Below are 18,338 nucleotides of genomic sequence, written 5' to 3' on the forward strand. Positions count from 1 at the left end.
AGAGAAAGTAAGAGAGAGAGAAGAGAGAAGAGGGGAAATGGGGAAAATTAGAGAGAGAATGAGAGAAAGAGGGTCCAATGGACTGAAAGAGCATTAATTTTTTTTTTTTTTTTTTCGATTATGGGTTAAAAGTCCAGTTTTAGATATTTTGCAACTAAGGGGTCTAGCCTCGATATTTCACCAATATTGAGGTCCACTTTATGATGTGTGTAAGCATAAGTGGACACTGAGTTTTGTGTGGTCTATCGTTGTTCCTTGGTCCTCCTCGAAGCATCGTGTGGTTTCAAGTTTTAGTACCGAATACAAATACATAATGCATCAAGGACTCGTGAGTTTTTTTTTGTTCAATTTCGCTTAACAACATTGGTTGTCCATGCTTCAACATCTTAGGATTTTCTATTCTTTTATGATAATATGAATGCTATATACGTAGCATCAAAATCGGTTTCGCATTGTTAATTAACCATGTTGACTTCCATGATTTGTTCGAGACAAAATTGTAAACAATTCCCATTTACAACATCCAAAAATTAATTAGTTGATTCCTTAAACTAGCCTTTGGCTACTCAACCAGTTGTTCCTCTTCGTATGAAGCTCTCTATGCTTCCTCGCTTGGGGGTGAGGGAAGATGAGAGTATTTATCTTGTGTTAGATATTAGTTTTTGTATTACTAAATATCACGAGGTTCCATCTCAACACCAAATGACAATAAGAAGAGTAACTTATGATGTCATAAATTTTGCTAAATGCTTTGTATTCTTTGTGTGTCTGTCAAAATGATGACTTTTTTGCGTTTACTTATCTTAGGCCGGATCCTATTATTTTTAAAGCGGTGCTTGTTTGAGTTCTATAGACTGATATCATGTTAATTAATATAAATTTCTGCTCAAAATCAATGGACACTTTGAAATGAGTAAATTATTGAACTTGCCAAGTCCCTTTTTATACTTATGGTTTGGGGTCCTTAACATGTATATAGATACTTAGGCCATCTTCAACCATACTCTAAAACACCAAATATACCGTTTTTTTTCTTCCAACCACACTGCAAAACCAACACCAAATTTGCAGTGTTGTACAGTGCCGCGCCAAATTTGGCGTGGCACTGTTCACACGGCAATTTTTTTTTTTTTTTTATTTTATTTTTTTTTTTATACTTATTTATACATATATATAACCTTACAAATATTTATAAAACACCAAAATTCATAAATTGACTACAAAAATACATTAAAACAAAATAACAATACATAAAAATTTAAACATAGATTACAAAGTTTAAATTAAACACACAAAATAAAATAAAAACTAAAACAATAACATAATTTTATTTATTTTAGTTTTTTTTAAATATTGGTAAGTAATAAATAATTTTAATCACTTAATTAAAAAAATATAAACATTATAATTATTTATTAAACTATTTATTAATAAAGAGATTGTATAATTTTAATAATATAATAATGATGAATAATATTTTTAGTGTGAAATTTGATGTTGTGATTGGAGTTGGAAAAAAATTTGGTGTTAAATCAACACAAAAATTGTGTTGAATTAACACAAAATATGAGAAATGGGTTGCGGTTGCCTTAGAAACTGATATCTACAAACATAATTCCCTTCTCTCTATCACATCTTGATCACCAGTATCTCTCACGTACACGTAATATATTATTCAAATCCGAATTTGAAGTCAACGAATTTACGTCATAAACGCGGCAACTTGCTACTTTTTATTACTTAGTTTTTTCAACGAACATGCAACATTCATCACAAACATGAACAAAGCTGCTCTGTTTTTATTTATTTATTTGATATATCTTTAACCAAATTCAATTATAAGAAGAAAACTATGACTCTACTTTTCTAAAAAAAATTCAACGAAGAACTAATTTAATATAAGGTTTTTTTAATCTAAATATTACGCAATATTCCACTTTCACAACAGTTATAACTAATAGTATAAAGTGCATGTTTTACGTGTTATTGTGTTAATTTAGAATAGCGTCATCACTATTTATGTCATCTCTTCATTATATTACGCTAGGAAACTATTACCAGCTGGTTTTGATTTTACTGAACCGTAATTGTAGTCTCAAATTATGCACTACCATAGCTCAATTAATTTTAATAATAAACAATTAAATGCAACAAGGGCAGTGTAACATGATTATAGGGTCATAATCTTAAATGAAAAATCTGAATACAGAGTATACCATCTTTTTGTTTTAACTTTCTTTTTATTTGTTCTAGGTTGAGTATCGAAAATTTTAAAAAAATGTTTTCTTAAAAATCAGTTGATATGAACAAACAAACAATCTCCCTCATTCAAATAAAAGGTGTTTCCCCTCACGGTACTGGGTTGTTTGCAATTTTTTTTTGTCACTTTTATTGTATAGTTTGTATAAAACAATCACTTTAAATAACAATCCACGGTGATTCCTTTTTTTTTTAACCATGCTTAATACTTTTTCTTTATCGTGATTAATTAATTAATGACACTTTCTCATGTGTCATTAAAGAAAGTTACACCTTTATAATTAAACAAGCCTATACCTATCAATAATGTGTGTTTTCATAATGATAAACGTGACATTCTCTAGATCAATCCCACGCACCATTGAAATCCCGTTGAAGATGACACTATATTTCCTCTTTATATAATGTAATTAAGTAAAAAAAAAAAACACACACACACACACACACAATTCCTCGCTTTCTAATGGCAACATAATGACTTGGTCCCTTTGTTCGGAAACGTCTTCAACTCCCAATACTAAATTTACAATAGTGCGTGTAATTTTTTTTTATTATTACTATTTTCATATTGCAAAATAATATTCTAATTTTGTTTGTTTGTAAACAAAGCTGGTGTTGAATGGATAGTGATTTATACACCCTGGCCAATTTTAGTCGGTTGGTTAGGCTTATCAAAGAGATATTTCACTGTACTAATCCATTATTAGAGACAGAGAGCTTTGAAGATCAAAGCGATAGAGATTAAGTCGATTTCGTTATACTACACCTTTTTTTTCCCAAGTAATTAGCTCATAACTAACTTTTACCAGCCAAGCTATCAATGAATATAGAATTGGCTAGAAATAAGATTGGTAAAGTTGGAATTTAAGCGTCAAACCTTGTATTAACAACAACTACATGACTCATTTTCGTGTCACGTCAATAATACTATTTTTCCAAGATAGGAATTCCACGTCGGAAATTTGTAAACCCAAAACATGTTAAAAAAAATTTAAATAAATCCTTGTAAAAGAGTAAAAAGCCTCCACAAAAGAAAAAGAGTTCGTTGCCAAGGAAGGATAGTGGGTCCCACAACTCGCCTAAAGCAGTTGGGCAAATTCTCTCATTCTTAAACAGCGCTAACCATTTTCAAATATAAAAGGAAGTGCGTGCGATAACCAAAACCAAAACCAAAACAAAAACCAAAACCCCATAACAAAAGTCACTTCTTTCTCTCTCCGTCTCTCTTTCTTTGGGTGTGAAACAGTTTCAAATGCTATAAAAGAATCAAACTAGAATTTTTCTTATTGCTTGAAAAATGGTGTCTTGGGCTCCAATGAAGGTGTTCGTTGGGTTGCTGTTTCTCTTCTCGTGGCTTTGTTGTTATGCCAAAGCCTCTGTGAGCTATGACCACAGAGCTATAGTGATCAATGGCAAGAGAAGGATTTTGATTTCTGGGTCCATTCATTACCCCAGAAGCACTCCAGAGGTATTTCACTGCTGCTCTATTAGTCTTCTCATACACACAATAATGCCAAATGCAGTTTGACTTATTTAGTTTCTTTTTATTATTTATTCTAATAGTTTGGTAAATGGGTTGTCTTTTTCTTTGTAGATGTGGCCAGATCTTATACAGAAGGCTAAAGATGGAGGCTTGGATGTAATTCAGACCTATGTCTTTTGGAATGGTCACGAGCCTACTCAAGGAAAGGTAAATTATATGCCAATGTTTTATATTTTGTTTTTTTTACTTTATGGTTTTAATATGGAATGAAACACGTACTTATCTCAATGATTTTTTTCTTTTTTCTTTTTATGAAGTATTATTTTGAAGATAGATATGACTTGGTGAAATTCATCAAGCTGGTTCATCAAGCTGGCCTTTACGTTCATCTCAGAATTGGTCCTTATGTCTGTGCGGAATGGAACTTTGGGTTAGTTTTTATAATAATTATAATTATGAGAATGTCATTAGAGAGTAGGATTGAATAAAAATGTATTTCTCTGTTCTAATTTATGAACTCTGTTATTTTGTTTTTTGTTTTTTTTACTAATTCAGGGGATTCCCTGTTTGGCTGAAATATGTTCCGGGTATCGCTTTTAGAACAGATAATGGACCTTTCAAGGTTAAGCACCTGGAATCTTCATATTTAAATATATGTGTAGTATATGATTCCTTTTGGTTTATAATTAATTAATTAATACTATTACAAAATTCAATGGTATATATCAATTTCTGAGTTTAAAATTCTGTTCCTGACTTGTCTTTTGTTGTTAAAGGCGGCAATGCAAAAGTTCACGGAAAAGATTGTCAGTTTGATGAAATCAGAAGGCTTGTTTCAAACGCAAGGGGGTCCCATTATTCTTTCACAGGTAACACAAAAATACAACAAAAATATACGCCCAAATTTGTCGCGCCTCTCTCTTTTCAGTCAGTAAATATATTCATTTTTACTTGAACGTTAAATTCTGCTTTCATATACTTATTATTATTTAAGGTCTTATTTATGAGCTGCTTATTTAATAAATAGCAGTAATTAAAATATAAGTGCAAATTTATTTTTAATTTTATACTCTACTGTAAATATCATTATTACTATATACAAAAAAAAATGTTGTTTTTTGGGTCATAGATAAGATATAATATTTAATATGGTTGTTTGATTACCTTATTTCATGGTTTTTTTTTTTTGAAACTTAATTACCTTATTTCATGTTGTAAATTAACCAACATTGACTTTTTTTTTTACAGATTGAGAATGAATATGGACCAATTGAATGGGAAATTGGAGCACCAGGAAAAGCTTACACAAAATGGGCAGCTCAAATGGCCGTAGGGCTTGGCACTGGGGTTCCTTGGGTCATGTGCAAGCAAGATGATGCCCCTGATCCAGTTGTAAGATTTTTAATATCCTATATATCTATATCTATATCTATATTTATATCCATGTATAGACTAATATCCTATATATCTATTACTGTTGAGTTATTGATTTTGGTTTATTTATTTGTGTTGCACTCTATAAATGTGTTATTCCTAACACATAGGTGTCTTCATAAATGCCACTCTTTTCAGTTTGGTGAAGGTGCTTTAAAAGCTCTTTGTTTTTTGCTTAGTTGTTCTTCATTACATGCTTATTGCTCTTCTTGACTCGCCATTCAATTTCAATTTCACACTGTTTTTTTACATTTTTTTTTAATGCGTCTCGGGTCCAACTTGGAGGCTTGTCTCTTTCTTTCAATGTCTTGTGAATTGCGTTTTGTTTAAAACAAGGCTGAGCAGTCCTTTTTTCTTAATGTAATGGGTACTTCTTTATATATTCATCCCTAAGAGACTAAAAGCACTATGTTGTTTGTCAAGTCTCAAAAATGGTTATGAGAATTAAGCTGCAACGAACACAATCTGAACGTCATTTATTATTGTTATATGACACAGATCGATGCTTGCAATGGTTTCTATTGCGAAAACTACAAACCGAACAAGGCTTACAAGCCAAAGATGTGGACAGAAGCATGGACTGGCTGGTAAGTCACACCAATTTCACACGTAAAAAGTCCATAACTTTCTCGTTTTTTTGGCAAAACAAAAAAGGTTGTCTAGCTGTAGAATGTCTAAGTTTTGTCACGTTGAGTTTAAATTCCTTTTTTTTTTTTTTTCTTTTTAATAATAATAATAATGATAATAAGTGTGTCACAGGTTCACAGAGTTTGGTGGAGCTGTTCCTCGTAGACCGGCCGAGGACATGGCTTTTGCGGTTGCTAAGTTTATTCAAAATGGTGGTGCTTTCATTAATTACTACATGGTATCTTAGCCTAACTTGATATCTCTCTCCTTAAGAATTTTTTAACTTACTTTTTTTTCAAGTTTTTTCACCTTGAATGATTTTTTTTAGTATCACGGAGGAACAAACTTTGGCCGTACAGCCGGCGGTCCCTTCATCGCGACCAGCTACGACTATGACGCTCCGTTAGATGAATACGGTACAATTAATTACGAGATTTAGCAATCAATCGATTACCTCTATAGCAATGTTGTTGAGCAGAGAGGATTTTCCATGATAGGATTGCCAAATGAGCCGAAATGGGGACATCTGAGAGACTTGCACAGAGCCATCAAGTTATCTGAGCCAGCTTTAATCTCTACCGATCCTGCAGTGACAAAACTGGGAAACAATCAAGAGGTAACAACAATAAAATAATGATAAATCTACGGCTCATCATTTACATATTAGTGTGATGATATACTCAACCGCCCCAAACACTCGTGTTTCTAGGCTCACGTGTTCAAGTCGACGAGCGGTGACTGTGCGGCTTTTCTCGCAAATTACGACTCGAGTTCCGCCGCGAGAGTGAAGTTCGGGAACGGCCAATATGACCTCCCACCTTGGTCCATCAGCGTTCTCCCCGACTGCAAAACCGCTGTTTACAACACTGCAAGGGTAAGCAAAGGGAATTAGTGATTTTCACATTATTTTTTTCTGTTGCCGATAAACTATCTGGAGCTCGGGTATTTTTTTCTTTCTTTCTATAATTGTAATCTCTTTGCAGCTCGGTGCTCAAAGCTCGCAGATGAAGATGACACCTGTGTATAGTGGATTCTCTTGGCAGTCATATAACGAAGAAACCGCTTCTTCCAACAGCGGCGACACGAGCACGTTCGATGGCCTGGTTGAGCAAATAAGTCTCACCAGGGACACCAGTGATTACCTGTGGTACTTGACAGAGTGAGTATTTTACCGTCACAAATATATACAACACATTGGTATATCACTTTGATGATGTTCTGAATTCTTATGGTATTTTTTTTTCTTTCTTCCCTGCAGTATCACCATAGGTTCTAATGAAGGGTTTCTAAAGACTGGAGATTATCCGCTTCTCACTATATATTCAGCGGGCCATGCGTTGCATGTTTTCCTCAATGGACAACTCGTGGGTACGTAAAAGAGAATAAGCTTTATCTAAGGTAATCGCAACTCCACTAAATGAAACAAACCTTTGAATTCATTGCAGGGAATGTGTACGGTGGACTCGATGGTCCGAAACTAACATTCAGCAACAAGATAAAGCTGAGAGCTGGCATCAACAAACTCGCGTTACTTAGTGTTGCAGTGGGTCTCCCGGTTAGTTTTTTCCCCAACTCTTCACCGTGAGGCGATCCTAGAACAGTTTTCTATCCCGACTCAGAATTGCTCTTTGCTCGTCTCATTTCTATTTTTTATGAATGTCAGAATGTTGGTCTGCATTACGAGACATGGAACGCTGGGGTTCTCGGTCCGGTGACACTAAAGGGTCTCAACTCGGGAACATGGGACATGTCGAAATGGAAATGGTCCTACAAGGTGTGTCGTCTCTTCAAGATAGATATTTTCTTTTCTTCAGGTCGGAAAATCATCTGCAAGACCAATGAGAATCAAAATTAAACATGTTTTCTTGTGTGCGAGCAGATTGGGTTGAAAGGAGAAGCATTAAGCCTTCACACTGTTAGTGGAAGTTCTTCGGTCGAATGGGTAGCAGGATCATTAGTGGTAAAAAAACAACCACTCACATGGTACAAGGTGAGACCGAAAAAGTCCACACCCTGAATTCTTTGTTTCACCAATATCTGAATCTTCATCTAATCAAAACCATTTTTCCCTTTTATTTTCCCATGTGCAGGTAATTTTCAATGCCCCTGGTGGTAACGGTCCATTAGCCTTGGACATGAACAGCATGGGAAAAGGACAAGTTTGGATAAATGGTCAAAGCATCGGACGCCACTGGCCCGCATACACAGCACGGGGCTCTTGCGGGGCTTGTAACTACGCCGGAACCTTCAACGACAAGAAATGCAGAACCAATTGTGGCCAGCCTTCTCAAAGATGGTGAGGAAAATATATATATATATATATATATATATATATATATATATATATATATGTATGTATATTTATATGGAGAGTTTGTTTAGAAACTGGTCTCTAACGAGCTGTTGTTTCCTAATCAGGTACCATGTTCCTCGTTCGTGGCTGAAGCCAGCCGGGAATTTGATGGTGGTGTTTGAAGAATGGGGTGGAGACCCGAGCGGGATTTCTTTGGTACAAAGATCGACAGGAAGCGTCTGCGCCGATATACACGAAAGGCAACCGGTAATGGAAAACTGGAAGACTTTAGACTCGGGGAAACTAAGCAAGCCGAAAGCTCACTTATGGTGTCCGCCTGGAAAAAAGATATCGAAAATCAAGTTTGCTAGCTATGGGCAACCACAAGGGTCGTGTGGGAGCTTCCAAGAGGGAAGTTGCCATGCCCACAAGTCATATGATGCACCTCAGAAAGTATGCTAACTTTTTTTGCCAGGACTTTTTCCATTGTGCTATTCCTTAGAGGTTGAGCTTTGTTTTGATTTGTGAAATTTCTTTACCCCTTTTCAGAACTGTGTCGGGCAGCAATCCTGCTCTGTAGCTGTAGCTGCGGATGTTTTCGGAGGAGATCCGTGCCCAGGTAACGATAAGAAGCTCTCAGTTGAGGCTGAATGCAGTTAAAATCCATCAACATCCCTATGAAGCGGCTGAAAAGGAAAAAGAAAAAGAAAAAAAGAATTGAAGTCCCGGATTAGTACTTGAAGCACATAAAATCTCTGTTATATGCACAGCATTTTCTTTGTGATAATTGAAGCTTAGAAGATTCAAGATCATAAGTGTCCGATTCGACAAGAGAGCAAAGTCCAGAATAAATTGAATACCACCCTTCGTTTGCAAATGTAGATAGTGAAGGTATTCAAGTTTGTATACTCAAAAGCAATTGTATATCAAGAATAGCTTCACATATATACATACAGCTCATTACCAGCAATGTTTATAGTGCTCGTTTTCTAAGCCTTTTAGCTTGCTGGGTATCAATGACTGCCACATTGTAAGGGAAAAGCACTTGACCGCCTTTTCCTGCATTATCAGTGAAAGTAATAATCTAGATGATGAAGTGTATAATGCAGTGTTGCCTATAGTTATATATTCAGTTGTGTATTCCAAATAGAGTTTGAGAAGATATTAAAAAAAAAAAAAAAGACAGATATAATCATCCGTTTCTATAATATCATTTTCAATACATCAAGCAATTTTGATTGTTTCTCTTATACTTCTGACTCACGGTTACATTTGTCCATAAATATGCCCCAAAAAAGTACCAAAGTTTCTTACAAGATCTCTTCAAATGGAAGATAATTTATCACTCAGGACAGCAAAAATATCATCTACATCCTTGTTGATTTCTAAGATTTTCTGTCCTTGATGTGTCCACTGCTTCAATCTTTGGCAAAGGTCCATTGCAAAAAGATTTCCGTTATCAACTTTCAGTTCAATTAGCCTGTAAAGGCATTTTATCAGGAAATTGCCGACCTTCATTTTCACATGGCAAACAAAATCTTGTCCGGCCTCGTCTGTATCAGAAAACAAAGTCGACAAACTTTCAGCGTTATCAGTCAAACAGAAGACCAGGCGGGCACCCATTAGAGCCTCCTCGCTGCTATAATCATTTATCCAAGGGATTGTATCTCTCTGCCCACTGCGATCATGTTTCATCCGTTTCAAACTTTTGGATTCAGCTTTCGTTAACTGAATTTTCTGTTCGGATATCGCATAATGCAGGAGCAACTCGCTTGCATCTCTGTCTAGATTACCGAGGTATCCAAGCAAGAGTCCTAACGGTATTCTCCGAAATAAAGCATTCTGCAGCTTACTTTGACCATCGAACGATTTAAATTCCTCAAGCCAGAGTGAAATAGTTCGCCGACCATACTGCTCTGGACATATATTATTTTCATTGTCCAGAAGTTTGGGCTTCACGGGTCTCTTCCTGTTCCTAGCTTTCTTCTTTTCATGCGTGCCTGCATCAAATTTCTTTGAAGCCAGAGATTTCGATATCTTGATCAAGTGACCGGCTAGGGAGTCCTGCTCAGACTTACTGCTAGGGTTCATAGTCCAAGCAATATACCTTGCTGCAGCATCAGATGATGGTTTCTCATCACTTGTCTTAAAAATATTGGACGCCTCTGGTACACCCAAAACACTTTCACCTCGAAAACCATTCTCAGAGAAAAGCAAAACGGAAGCAAAGTAGAACCAACAGGGAAAGCTGATAGCAAGAGCCCTGCTCACAAATTTGAAAGAAACTGTTTAGAGTTATCGTGCTCGTGCATTGTACTCTCATGCGGATATAAAAAGTAGGGTAAAGGAATTTTTACCAGGCAGATTTGTGCTCTATTCCTTCAGACCTTGCCGAGGATGACTTCATAACTGGATCGTTATGCGTCCCGTTGCAAGGGGACGATGATTTATCTATGAGATGAACTAAATGTAGAAAACTAACATGAGAAAGGGGTCCAGACAAAATCCTAAATATGTGATGCTGATGGGGAAAGTAAGCACTAGAGAATGGGAGCTTCGCTCCCAATTCCATTGAGAAGTCCCACCAGGTTGGTCGGAGAATCACATCGAGCATCACTGAGCATATTCCAATCAGAAGATCCAGCACAGGAGCCAAACCACTGTATATCAGTAATTAAATTATAGACCAAGAAACACTTCATAAAGTAGTAGAAATCAGCTCAAATACATGAACATTTTAACAAGAATGGATCAAGAAATGAACTCACGTAAGCAGAAACCATCTGTGTAATAAAGCTCTTGTCTCAATAAACATGGTAGGCGAGAGTGCTAAGCACTTAGCTATAGAGCGCCAATCCAATCTCTCGTGAAATTCACGACATAAACAAAGGAAAGGTCTCTTCGTTGATTCACGCAAAATATTTGACATGTCATTCTTTAAAGTGAGCGGATCGAGAAACCAGGACTGTAATCTGCACAAGGAATCAGAGATGAACACCCAAACCAGAAAACAGAATACCGAAAAAAAAAAGCCAGGCTATCCCCTGCAGACCTGAACGGGATTTCACTGTCGCCAAATGAGAGACCATTGGGAAAACTACCGAGGAACTTTGAGACCATTATGCTTCTTGCATCAGTCGATCTCGCATCAAGAATAGGTCTCGAAGGTATTATATTACGATAACTAGATGACGAAATTAGAACCTTTAAGATGGCTTTCGATAGACATTCATACTGTGGCCCTGCAAAAGAGTGAAATCGTGCTGTGAGGGCAAAGATTAACTAACATTAGACACCGACTTCCCAGCACCACCAAAAACACACATACAATTATAATATAGTCAACATCGAGCAACCAAATTTTCATCGGACATTGGGAAATTAAAAGTGCAGAAGAATATTTCTTGAGAATGAATGAAAATATTATACAATTCAGGACATTGGTCTAGACTTTATATTTTATTTTATTTAAGTTGAAGGCGAAGCTAAACACATCTTTTATTCCCATTTGACTTGCATTGACCAATTTGACAAGAAAGAAAAACTCACCATGTTCCTCTTGCTTTGCAAGAACATCAGAGAAGTTCTCAATCAAACCCACACAATCCTGGCGAGAAATACAGCTTCCAATCACTAAAAACTCGTCTTTTTGAAACCGCAAGACCTTACAGCCAATCGAAAAAGACAAAACACCGGTAATGGTTTCCAAATAGTACTTCACCATCGAGTCAAAAACCTAGCCACAATCAAAACGAACAACCTTGAATGGGTCAAATTTAGCGTCCAATAAGGTTCGATATGATAAAGAAAAATAAATGAAGAAACCGAACCTGCGGTGCTCTGAAACACATCAGAGACAAAGCCGTGTCCAAAACCCTAACCCTGGAATCTTCTTCGAGGTTCAGAGAGCGGTTAAGATTGAATACCGAGAGCTGAGAACCTTGATCTCCTTCGTCTTCATCTTCTTCAATGGCGTCGCGTCGAGAAGATGATGTTGCTTCGAGATGAGAGGCGAGCCTCGCGAAGAGGTCGGCTATTTCTGGTACAATCGACATTGCTCGGCGGTGCTTGATAGTTTTCGCGCCAAAACGGTTTGCAGTGTCTTCTTGACCCTTGAGAGACCCGACGAGGCCCAAACACAAAACATTCCAGAACCTAAAAAGACACTATTAATAGAAAATACTCCATAAATACCCCTTTAAGGATAGTAATTTCCTGAATGCCTCGAGTTTTATAACATTTCAGAAGTACCTCATTAGTAGTTATTTTTTTTAATGATTTTGTCAACATTATAATGGAACTGTAAACTACATAAAAGTATAAATGGAACTCTAAACTCTAAAAAAAAAAAAAAAAAAAAAAAAAAAAGTCTAATAAAACCGTAAACATCAAGAAAAAAATTATTCTAGCCTTAGTGATGTAATGTGGATGTGGATGTGGTGAAGCTCGGTTGAAGCCAATCCGAATCTAGAGGCCGAATTGATGAGCGTGTTTTCGACTATTCTTCAATAATTTTTTAAAAAATATTCGGAAGCTTATTAAAATTTAATTATATGGATAATCTGAGTGTAATATAGAATTTTAAGAATCGGTTGTCATGTCCTTCTTGGCAGCTATGTCCATTGGTTACTTCTGTTATATGCTCTATTATTTGTTTTGATTTTCTTAGTTTAATTCAGTAACCCGCTCGACGGTGATTATTGATTCTTCTTGAAAAAAAAAAAAAGAGCAATGATTTATCGTGGTATACTATTTGTTTGCACAATTTCAATTGTCATACATATAAACACTAGCAGATTTTTAAAATCTTTATATGATCGGTTTTTTTTTCTTTGCGAGATATTCAACTGATATTAATACATTTGTGAATCTTGGAAGAAAAGAAGATGAACTGAATGTAATCTTCAGAGAGAATCGGATAAAAAAATCCGTTCACTCTGTATTTTATTACTTGACAGTTAACCAAACAAAAGAAGCGGACCAGCCGATCAGCGCGCTGTGAAACAAACAAACACTAAAACTTGGTGGGTCCCACCATACCTATCGTTCGCTAAAAATTTGCCACCACGCTGAACAGACGAAGAAACGACAGCTAGCTAATAAACACAGTAATAAACGACACGAAAAAGTTCTTTGTTCTTCTCCGAGGAAGAAACAGAAAAAAAAAATATATATAATTCGTAAATATTGAATATTCGATGCACAACACATATGTAGGCAATTTACATTCTCTGTAGTGCGTCCACAATTAATTGACAGCAATGGCGATAATACTCAGCATAATAATCACGAGTCATTTGAGAAAAACTTGGGCCTCGACGGCGACGAGCTCGAGCTCGGGCTCGGCGGCTTCTGGTGCGTCCGCGGAGGCGGGGCCGAAGTTGTTCCTCCAGAGTCGGCTCATCGATGTCAAGAGCGTGAAACCTTCGAATCACGGCTTCCATAGCCGCATTATTATTTTCATCATTATTGTCTTCGTTCGTGGCGTTGAGATCAGTATTTGCTGTGCTGTCTTGGATTTCTGAGCTCATGTTGACGATTCTTTTCGGTTAAATTCAATTGATGAATGAGAATTATTTATGGAGTATGGATCGAGGAGGGAAAAGTGGTGAAGGGTTGTGTATGTTTTTGTGAGTTGGTGTAGGCCTTATATATACACAGTCGAGGCTTATTATTGATGTGTTGAAATCGGAGTTGTAATACGATTAGGAATTAGGATTTAGGGTTTAGAATTTAGGAGGAGTAGTGCTTAATAAACTGACTTTTAAATATCTTTCCGCGTAGTAAACTTTTTCTTGCTGGTCAATTTTAAATAAGTAAAGACAAAAAATAGCCATAAAAATTAACAAAATAGTCACTTTGATTTAAAAAAAAAAAATCAAACTTTCAAGTTTTCAGCCAAATATTTTTGACAATATGATTAAAATTTTTGACGATTTAAATTAGTAATTTATCACTTTTAATTTTTTTAATCATAAGGTCATAAATATATCACTCTTTTTTTTTTTTAAATTTTGGTTATTTTACAAATCAATAAATTTTGAGTTATTTAGCTAAAACATCCCCATAAGCTGTAATTTCCCTTTTAAACTGTGAATGAGTTTGCACTTTTTGAAATTGTTGCTGCGATTTATTTCCCTTTTCTCTTTTTTAATTTTCCTTTTAAAATTTGTATTTAATATTAATGTCACATATTTAATTAAATAAAATATTTAAAAAATACGGCATAGTATTTGTGAACCTTAATCGCTCATTATTACACAAATGAGAATACGACAATTCAATTCTAACTATTCTCCAAATTCGGATGAGAACAGTAATGTGCAAAACACATAACCTGTTGGGAAATGGCCACAACTAGTAGTGATTTGGAAAGTTTGGACCAAAATGTTGTGGTACATGTTTTTGGACAATTATACTACCAATCTGAGGAGAGATAAATCTTTGTTACCCTCTTTGCCCTTTAATTTTTAATTTTGTTCATTTTAATCCAAAACTTGCTCATAAAGCCAAAAAAGCTCTCACCTCTCACAGCTCTCTCTCTCTCTCTCTCCTCTGTTTTTCTCTCTCGTTCATTTTGACATACAAAAAAAGCTTACCTTTTTATGTTGGTCGTCCTCGCTCACCACCGACGAGCTCGAGCGCGTGAGCACATGAGGATGAACCTTGTTGAGATTCAGCACATGGCTTTGTTTCTAAATCACGACGCTGTTCATGGCGGCGATCCGGCGGTGATCCGGCGACCGATCTCGAACCAAGAGCTTCAGCGATTTCAACCAATCGGAGAATCCTTCTCGAGTCTGTGTCGTTCTGGGTTTGTTGGTGCCATTACCCGTCGTCTCTGTGTTGTTTGTTGCTGGGTTTGTTTGTGTGTTGTTCTTCATGTTTTTGGACATTTGAGTTTTTTTTCGCGTTCTTGAATTGTAGATATACATGTCTACAATCTCTGAAATTGTAGACTGTCCTCGTCATACGTCGTTATTGTAATTGTAGATATACATGTCTACAATTCTTGTAATTGTAGACATATAGGTCTACACCTTCAGCTGTTGTAGACTTATTAGTCTACAACTGTTGAAAGTGTAGACCTATATGTCTACAATTACAAGAATTGTAGACATGTATATCTACAATTGGTGTAATTGTAGATATACATATATACAAATAGTCTCATTGTAGATATTATAAGTCTACAGTTACTACAACTCTAGACGTCGATATCTACAATTGTTGTTAACTGTAGACTTATAAGTCTACAATTTATGACAGTTTTTATTACAATTATACATATCAATCTAAAGTTATTCTGATTTTTGAATTTTCTTATTCAGGTATGAGAATGAACATATTTTTTGTATAAATGAGAGACAAGCCTTCGACATACAGATCACGTGTCGTCGGTAGACCGAAGAAGAGACGGATACATTCTCAAGGGGAAGAGCCTATTCTTAGGAAGTGTTCGCGATGTGGAGAAGTTGGTCACAATCGGACTACATGCAACAGTCCAGTTCCTTTGTCCGAGAGGAATGGATGAATTATTATAGTTGTATGTGTTTTTGGAACTAATTTCAGTTATTATAGTTTAATGACTAATTATATGTCTTTTTGAAACTTGGAGTGTATTTCAATAATGGATGAATGACTAATTATATGTTACAATTTCAGTAATTTATGTCTTTTTTACGTCTTTAATTCCTAAACATAAATGACAATAGTTGAAATCTCATACGTCCCATACAAAAATATAACTAACAGAAACCCGAGCCCGAACGAAATATCAAATCTCGATTAAAATATCAACTCCCAAATCCATTTTCCAAATCAATCATCAAACCAAACTGAGCGATTCATCAACTAAAACACAAAGAACTCCCGAGGCTCAGATTTTCTATCACACGACACTAAACAACAACAACAACACATTTCAGAATTCCCAGCCAAAAGAACCACACGGCCAAAACGTAAAACACGGCCAAAAACAAACAAACCAAGCTCACGGCCAACCTTAGCTCACGGCCAAAAACACACAAGCAAACCAAGCTCACGGCCAAGACCCAATCCAAAACAACACTCGCCCAAAACCAAGAACAAACCCATAACCGTCCAAAAGAATCATCACCGAAAGCAATTCAAATCTTCAACTAAAATCATCAAAACACGTTTACAACCAAAACCCCCAAATCAAAACCTAACCCTAATCAACATGGATTCCAATCTAAAGAAATCTCATCACCTCTCTATGTTCCTGAAATCCGGCCTCCTCCACAAGCTCTCTCTCCCTCCCGGCGTTTCTCCTAGCTCGCGGCGGCGCACACTTCACGGCGGTCGAGCGCTCGAGGAGACTCGGTGGTCGCGCGCCTGGGCTCGTTCCTTGGCAGCGATCCACGCGAGAGAGCTAAGCAAGGAGAAAATGATCGGAGTGGTCGAGGTGCGCGTCCAAGCTGGGCCTCGGCGGCAGCGGCGTTCTCCCTTCTCTCGACCGGCACGCGCGCGGTAGAGGATCGGTGGCTGTGAGTCGCGCGGTGGAGGATCGGTGGCTGTGAGTCGCGCGATGGAGGAGACTCGGTGGTGGCGCGCGGGAATAGGAAAGGAAGAAGGAAGGCGAGGAAAGGTGGTGGTGATGATTTTGGGTGGCCGGCTGGGAAGAGAGCTTGGATGATGTGGTCTGGAATTTTTTTTTCCTTGCTCTGTTTGCTCTCCAATGTCGCGCGAGTGAGGAGAGAAGAAGAAGAAGATAACGTGAAGAATGAAGAAGAAGGGCAAATATGTATTTGCTCACTTAAGCAACTACTAAAAGTGTCCAAAACAAAAAACTCAATATTTTGGTCCAAATCATTGAATTTAGTAGTAGATCCGGCCATTCCCCTAACCTGTTTTGAATTGAATATTTTTCTCATTCTGGCAAAACATAACCTAATATAATTATTTGAAACATATAAATCAAAAATAGAAATTTAATATATAAAGAGGGATGGTATTATTGACAGATACAAAGTAAGATTGGTAGTTCATGGCTTTCATTAGAATGCGAGGATTGATTATTTTGACACTCTTACTCTTGTTGCTCTTGCACCGAGCATTCTACTATGAAAAAGTCATGTTTATGGCTTTAAACCTAAAACCTGATTTGAGCAACATCTTTTGTTCTCTCTTTGTATTTTGAGTCCAGCTTCAAGTAATTTCATGTTCTATATGGATCAGGTGTTGGTTCTTGATCACAAGGGGTAATCAAAGCTATGATCAAATATGTGGTCACTCTAGTTAAAGTCAATTCTTATAAACCATGACTCCGGCAATGTCTATCATATGTGTTGGAATAAGAAGGCTCTAAGTTGAAAGAGTTGCATTTCATAATCTTATATGTATAAAAGCACCTTTAGAGCTTTGTGAAATGACTAAACAGCTTAAGAGATGGTTGTTTAACTATTCGATGGAATACCAAGTTGAACAAATAACTGCTTTATGCAAGACAAAGCAAAAAAAAAAAAAAAAATAGAAAAAATAGTAACTGACACATAGAATCGGCAACTTAATTCAGTGATAAAGCACCTAATTCTGAAAGACGATGCATGCATGGTGGTGGTGAAAAGTGATTCACTATAATAATTAGACATACACGGACTCCCCTAACTTAAAGATTTCCTTTCAAGTAGTCATCTTCTCTAACTTTTGCTAAACTGCAATCGAACCTCCTCTTAGATCAGAGATCCCTCATTTTTTCACACGACCCTCTTCTAAAGATCGTCTAGGGAAAATAAACACATACACACATTACGATTAATTGTTTGCGGCAAAGAGATTGTAGCGTAATTCTAATGCTGGATGAAGAACTATAACTAAAAAGAGTAAGTATGAGATAAGTCAATGCGTGAGACTAAAAATGTTAGTTGATTATACGGAAACCATAATAAAAAATAAAATCTCCAAATATCACAAAGTGACCCAATTCGGGCGGAAAATAATGTGACCAAGGTGACCCAATTCGGGCGGAAAATAATATGTGACCAAGGTGACCCAATCGTCTTAAACAAGTAGTTGCGCGTGGTCTTGAACAACATAAAATTTTGCCAAAATTATAAAAACGTGCACCAAAGGATCAACACCTTGCAGTATCTCACTCACTAGGCTTGTGTTTTGTAGTTTGTGTTTAGTGTCATTCATTCTCTAAATGACAAGCTGGCGATTACATTGTGCCACGCTATCAAATTAGTTATGATCGTTTAATCTTTAAATACTCCGTTC

At 36.4% G+C, this 18,338-nt stretch overlaps 2 protein-coding genes across 2 annotated transcripts; one reads left to right on the plus strand and one right to left on the minus strand.

Moving 5' to 3' along the window:
* Nucleotides 1–3,412: 3,412 nt before the first annotated feature.
* Nucleotides 3,413–9,243, plus strand: BGAL4 (beta-galactosidase 4). The gene is made up of 19 exons (XM_089611506.1): nucleotides 3,413–3,727; nucleotides 3,854–3,949; nucleotides 4,060–4,172; nucleotides 4,298–4,364; nucleotides 4,519–4,611; nucleotides 4,991–5,134; nucleotides 5,675–5,763; nucleotides 5,936–6,041; nucleotides 6,132–6,219; nucleotides 6,301–6,419; nucleotides 6,513–6,677; nucleotides 6,787–6,962; nucleotides 7,062–7,171; nucleotides 7,249–7,358; nucleotides 7,467–7,577; nucleotides 7,683–7,793; nucleotides 7,894–8,099; nucleotides 8,222–8,549; nucleotides 8,646–9,243. The coding sequence occupies exons 1-19, from the start codon at nucleotides 3,557–3,559 to the stop codon at nucleotides 8,754–8,756; spliced, it is 2,514 nt and encodes an 837-aa protein (XP_089467632.1). The 5' UTR covers nucleotides 3,413–3,556; the 3' UTR covers nucleotides 8,757–9,243.
* A 52-nt stretch (nucleotides 9,244–9,295) lies between these two features.
* On the minus strand, nucleotides 9,296–12,765 carry LOC149399961 (acyl-CoA synthetase family protein). The gene is made up of 6 exons (XM_089611507.1): nucleotides 11,927–12,765; nucleotides 11,646–11,832; nucleotides 11,149–11,338; nucleotides 10,865–11,068; nucleotides 10,454–10,756; nucleotides 9,296–10,359 (listed from the first exon to the last, which is right to left on the minus strand). The coding sequence occupies exons 1-6, from the start codon at nucleotides 12,149–12,151 to the stop codon at nucleotides 9,420–9,422; spliced, it is 2,049 nt and encodes a 682-aa protein (XP_089467633.1). The 5' UTR covers nucleotides 12,152–12,765; the 3' UTR covers nucleotides 9,296–9,419.
* Nucleotides 12,766–18,338: the final 5,573 nt, after the last annotated feature.

This window comes from Urtica dioica, chromosome 4 (assembly GCF_054948205.1).
Source record: "Urtica dioica subsp. dioica isolate 48M chromosome 4, U.dioica_male_clone48M_v1_H2, whole genome shotgun sequence".
NCBI classification, from domain to species: Eukaryota; Viridiplantae; Streptophyta; class Magnoliopsida; order Rosales; family Urticaceae; genus Urtica; species Urtica dioica.

Coding starts and splice junctions, on each gene's coding strand:
- BGAL4 (XM_089611506.1), top strand. CDS start 3,557: ATGGTGTCTTGGGCTCCAATGAAGGTGTTCGTTGGGTTGCTGTTTCTC. Junction 6,420..6,512: donor AACTGGGAAACAATCAAGAG/GTAACAACAATA, acceptor TCGTGTTTCTAG/GCTCACGTGTTCAAGTCGAC. Junction 6,963..7,061: donor TACCTGTGGTACTTGACAGA/GTGAGTATTTTA, acceptor TCTTCCCTGCAG/TATCACCATAGGTTCTAATG.
- LOC149399961 (XM_089611507.1), bottom strand. CDS start 12,151: ATGTCGATTGTACCAGAAATAGCCGACCTCTTCGCGAGGCTCGCCTCT. Junction 11,339..11,645: donor TGCAAAGCAAGAGGAACATG/GTGAGTTTTTCT, acceptor ACTCTTTTGCAG/GGCCACAGTATGAATGTCTA. Junction 11,069..11,148: donor GACAGTGAAATCCCGTTCAG/GTCTGCAGGGGA, acceptor TTCCTTGTGCAG/ATTACAGTCCTGGTTTCTCG.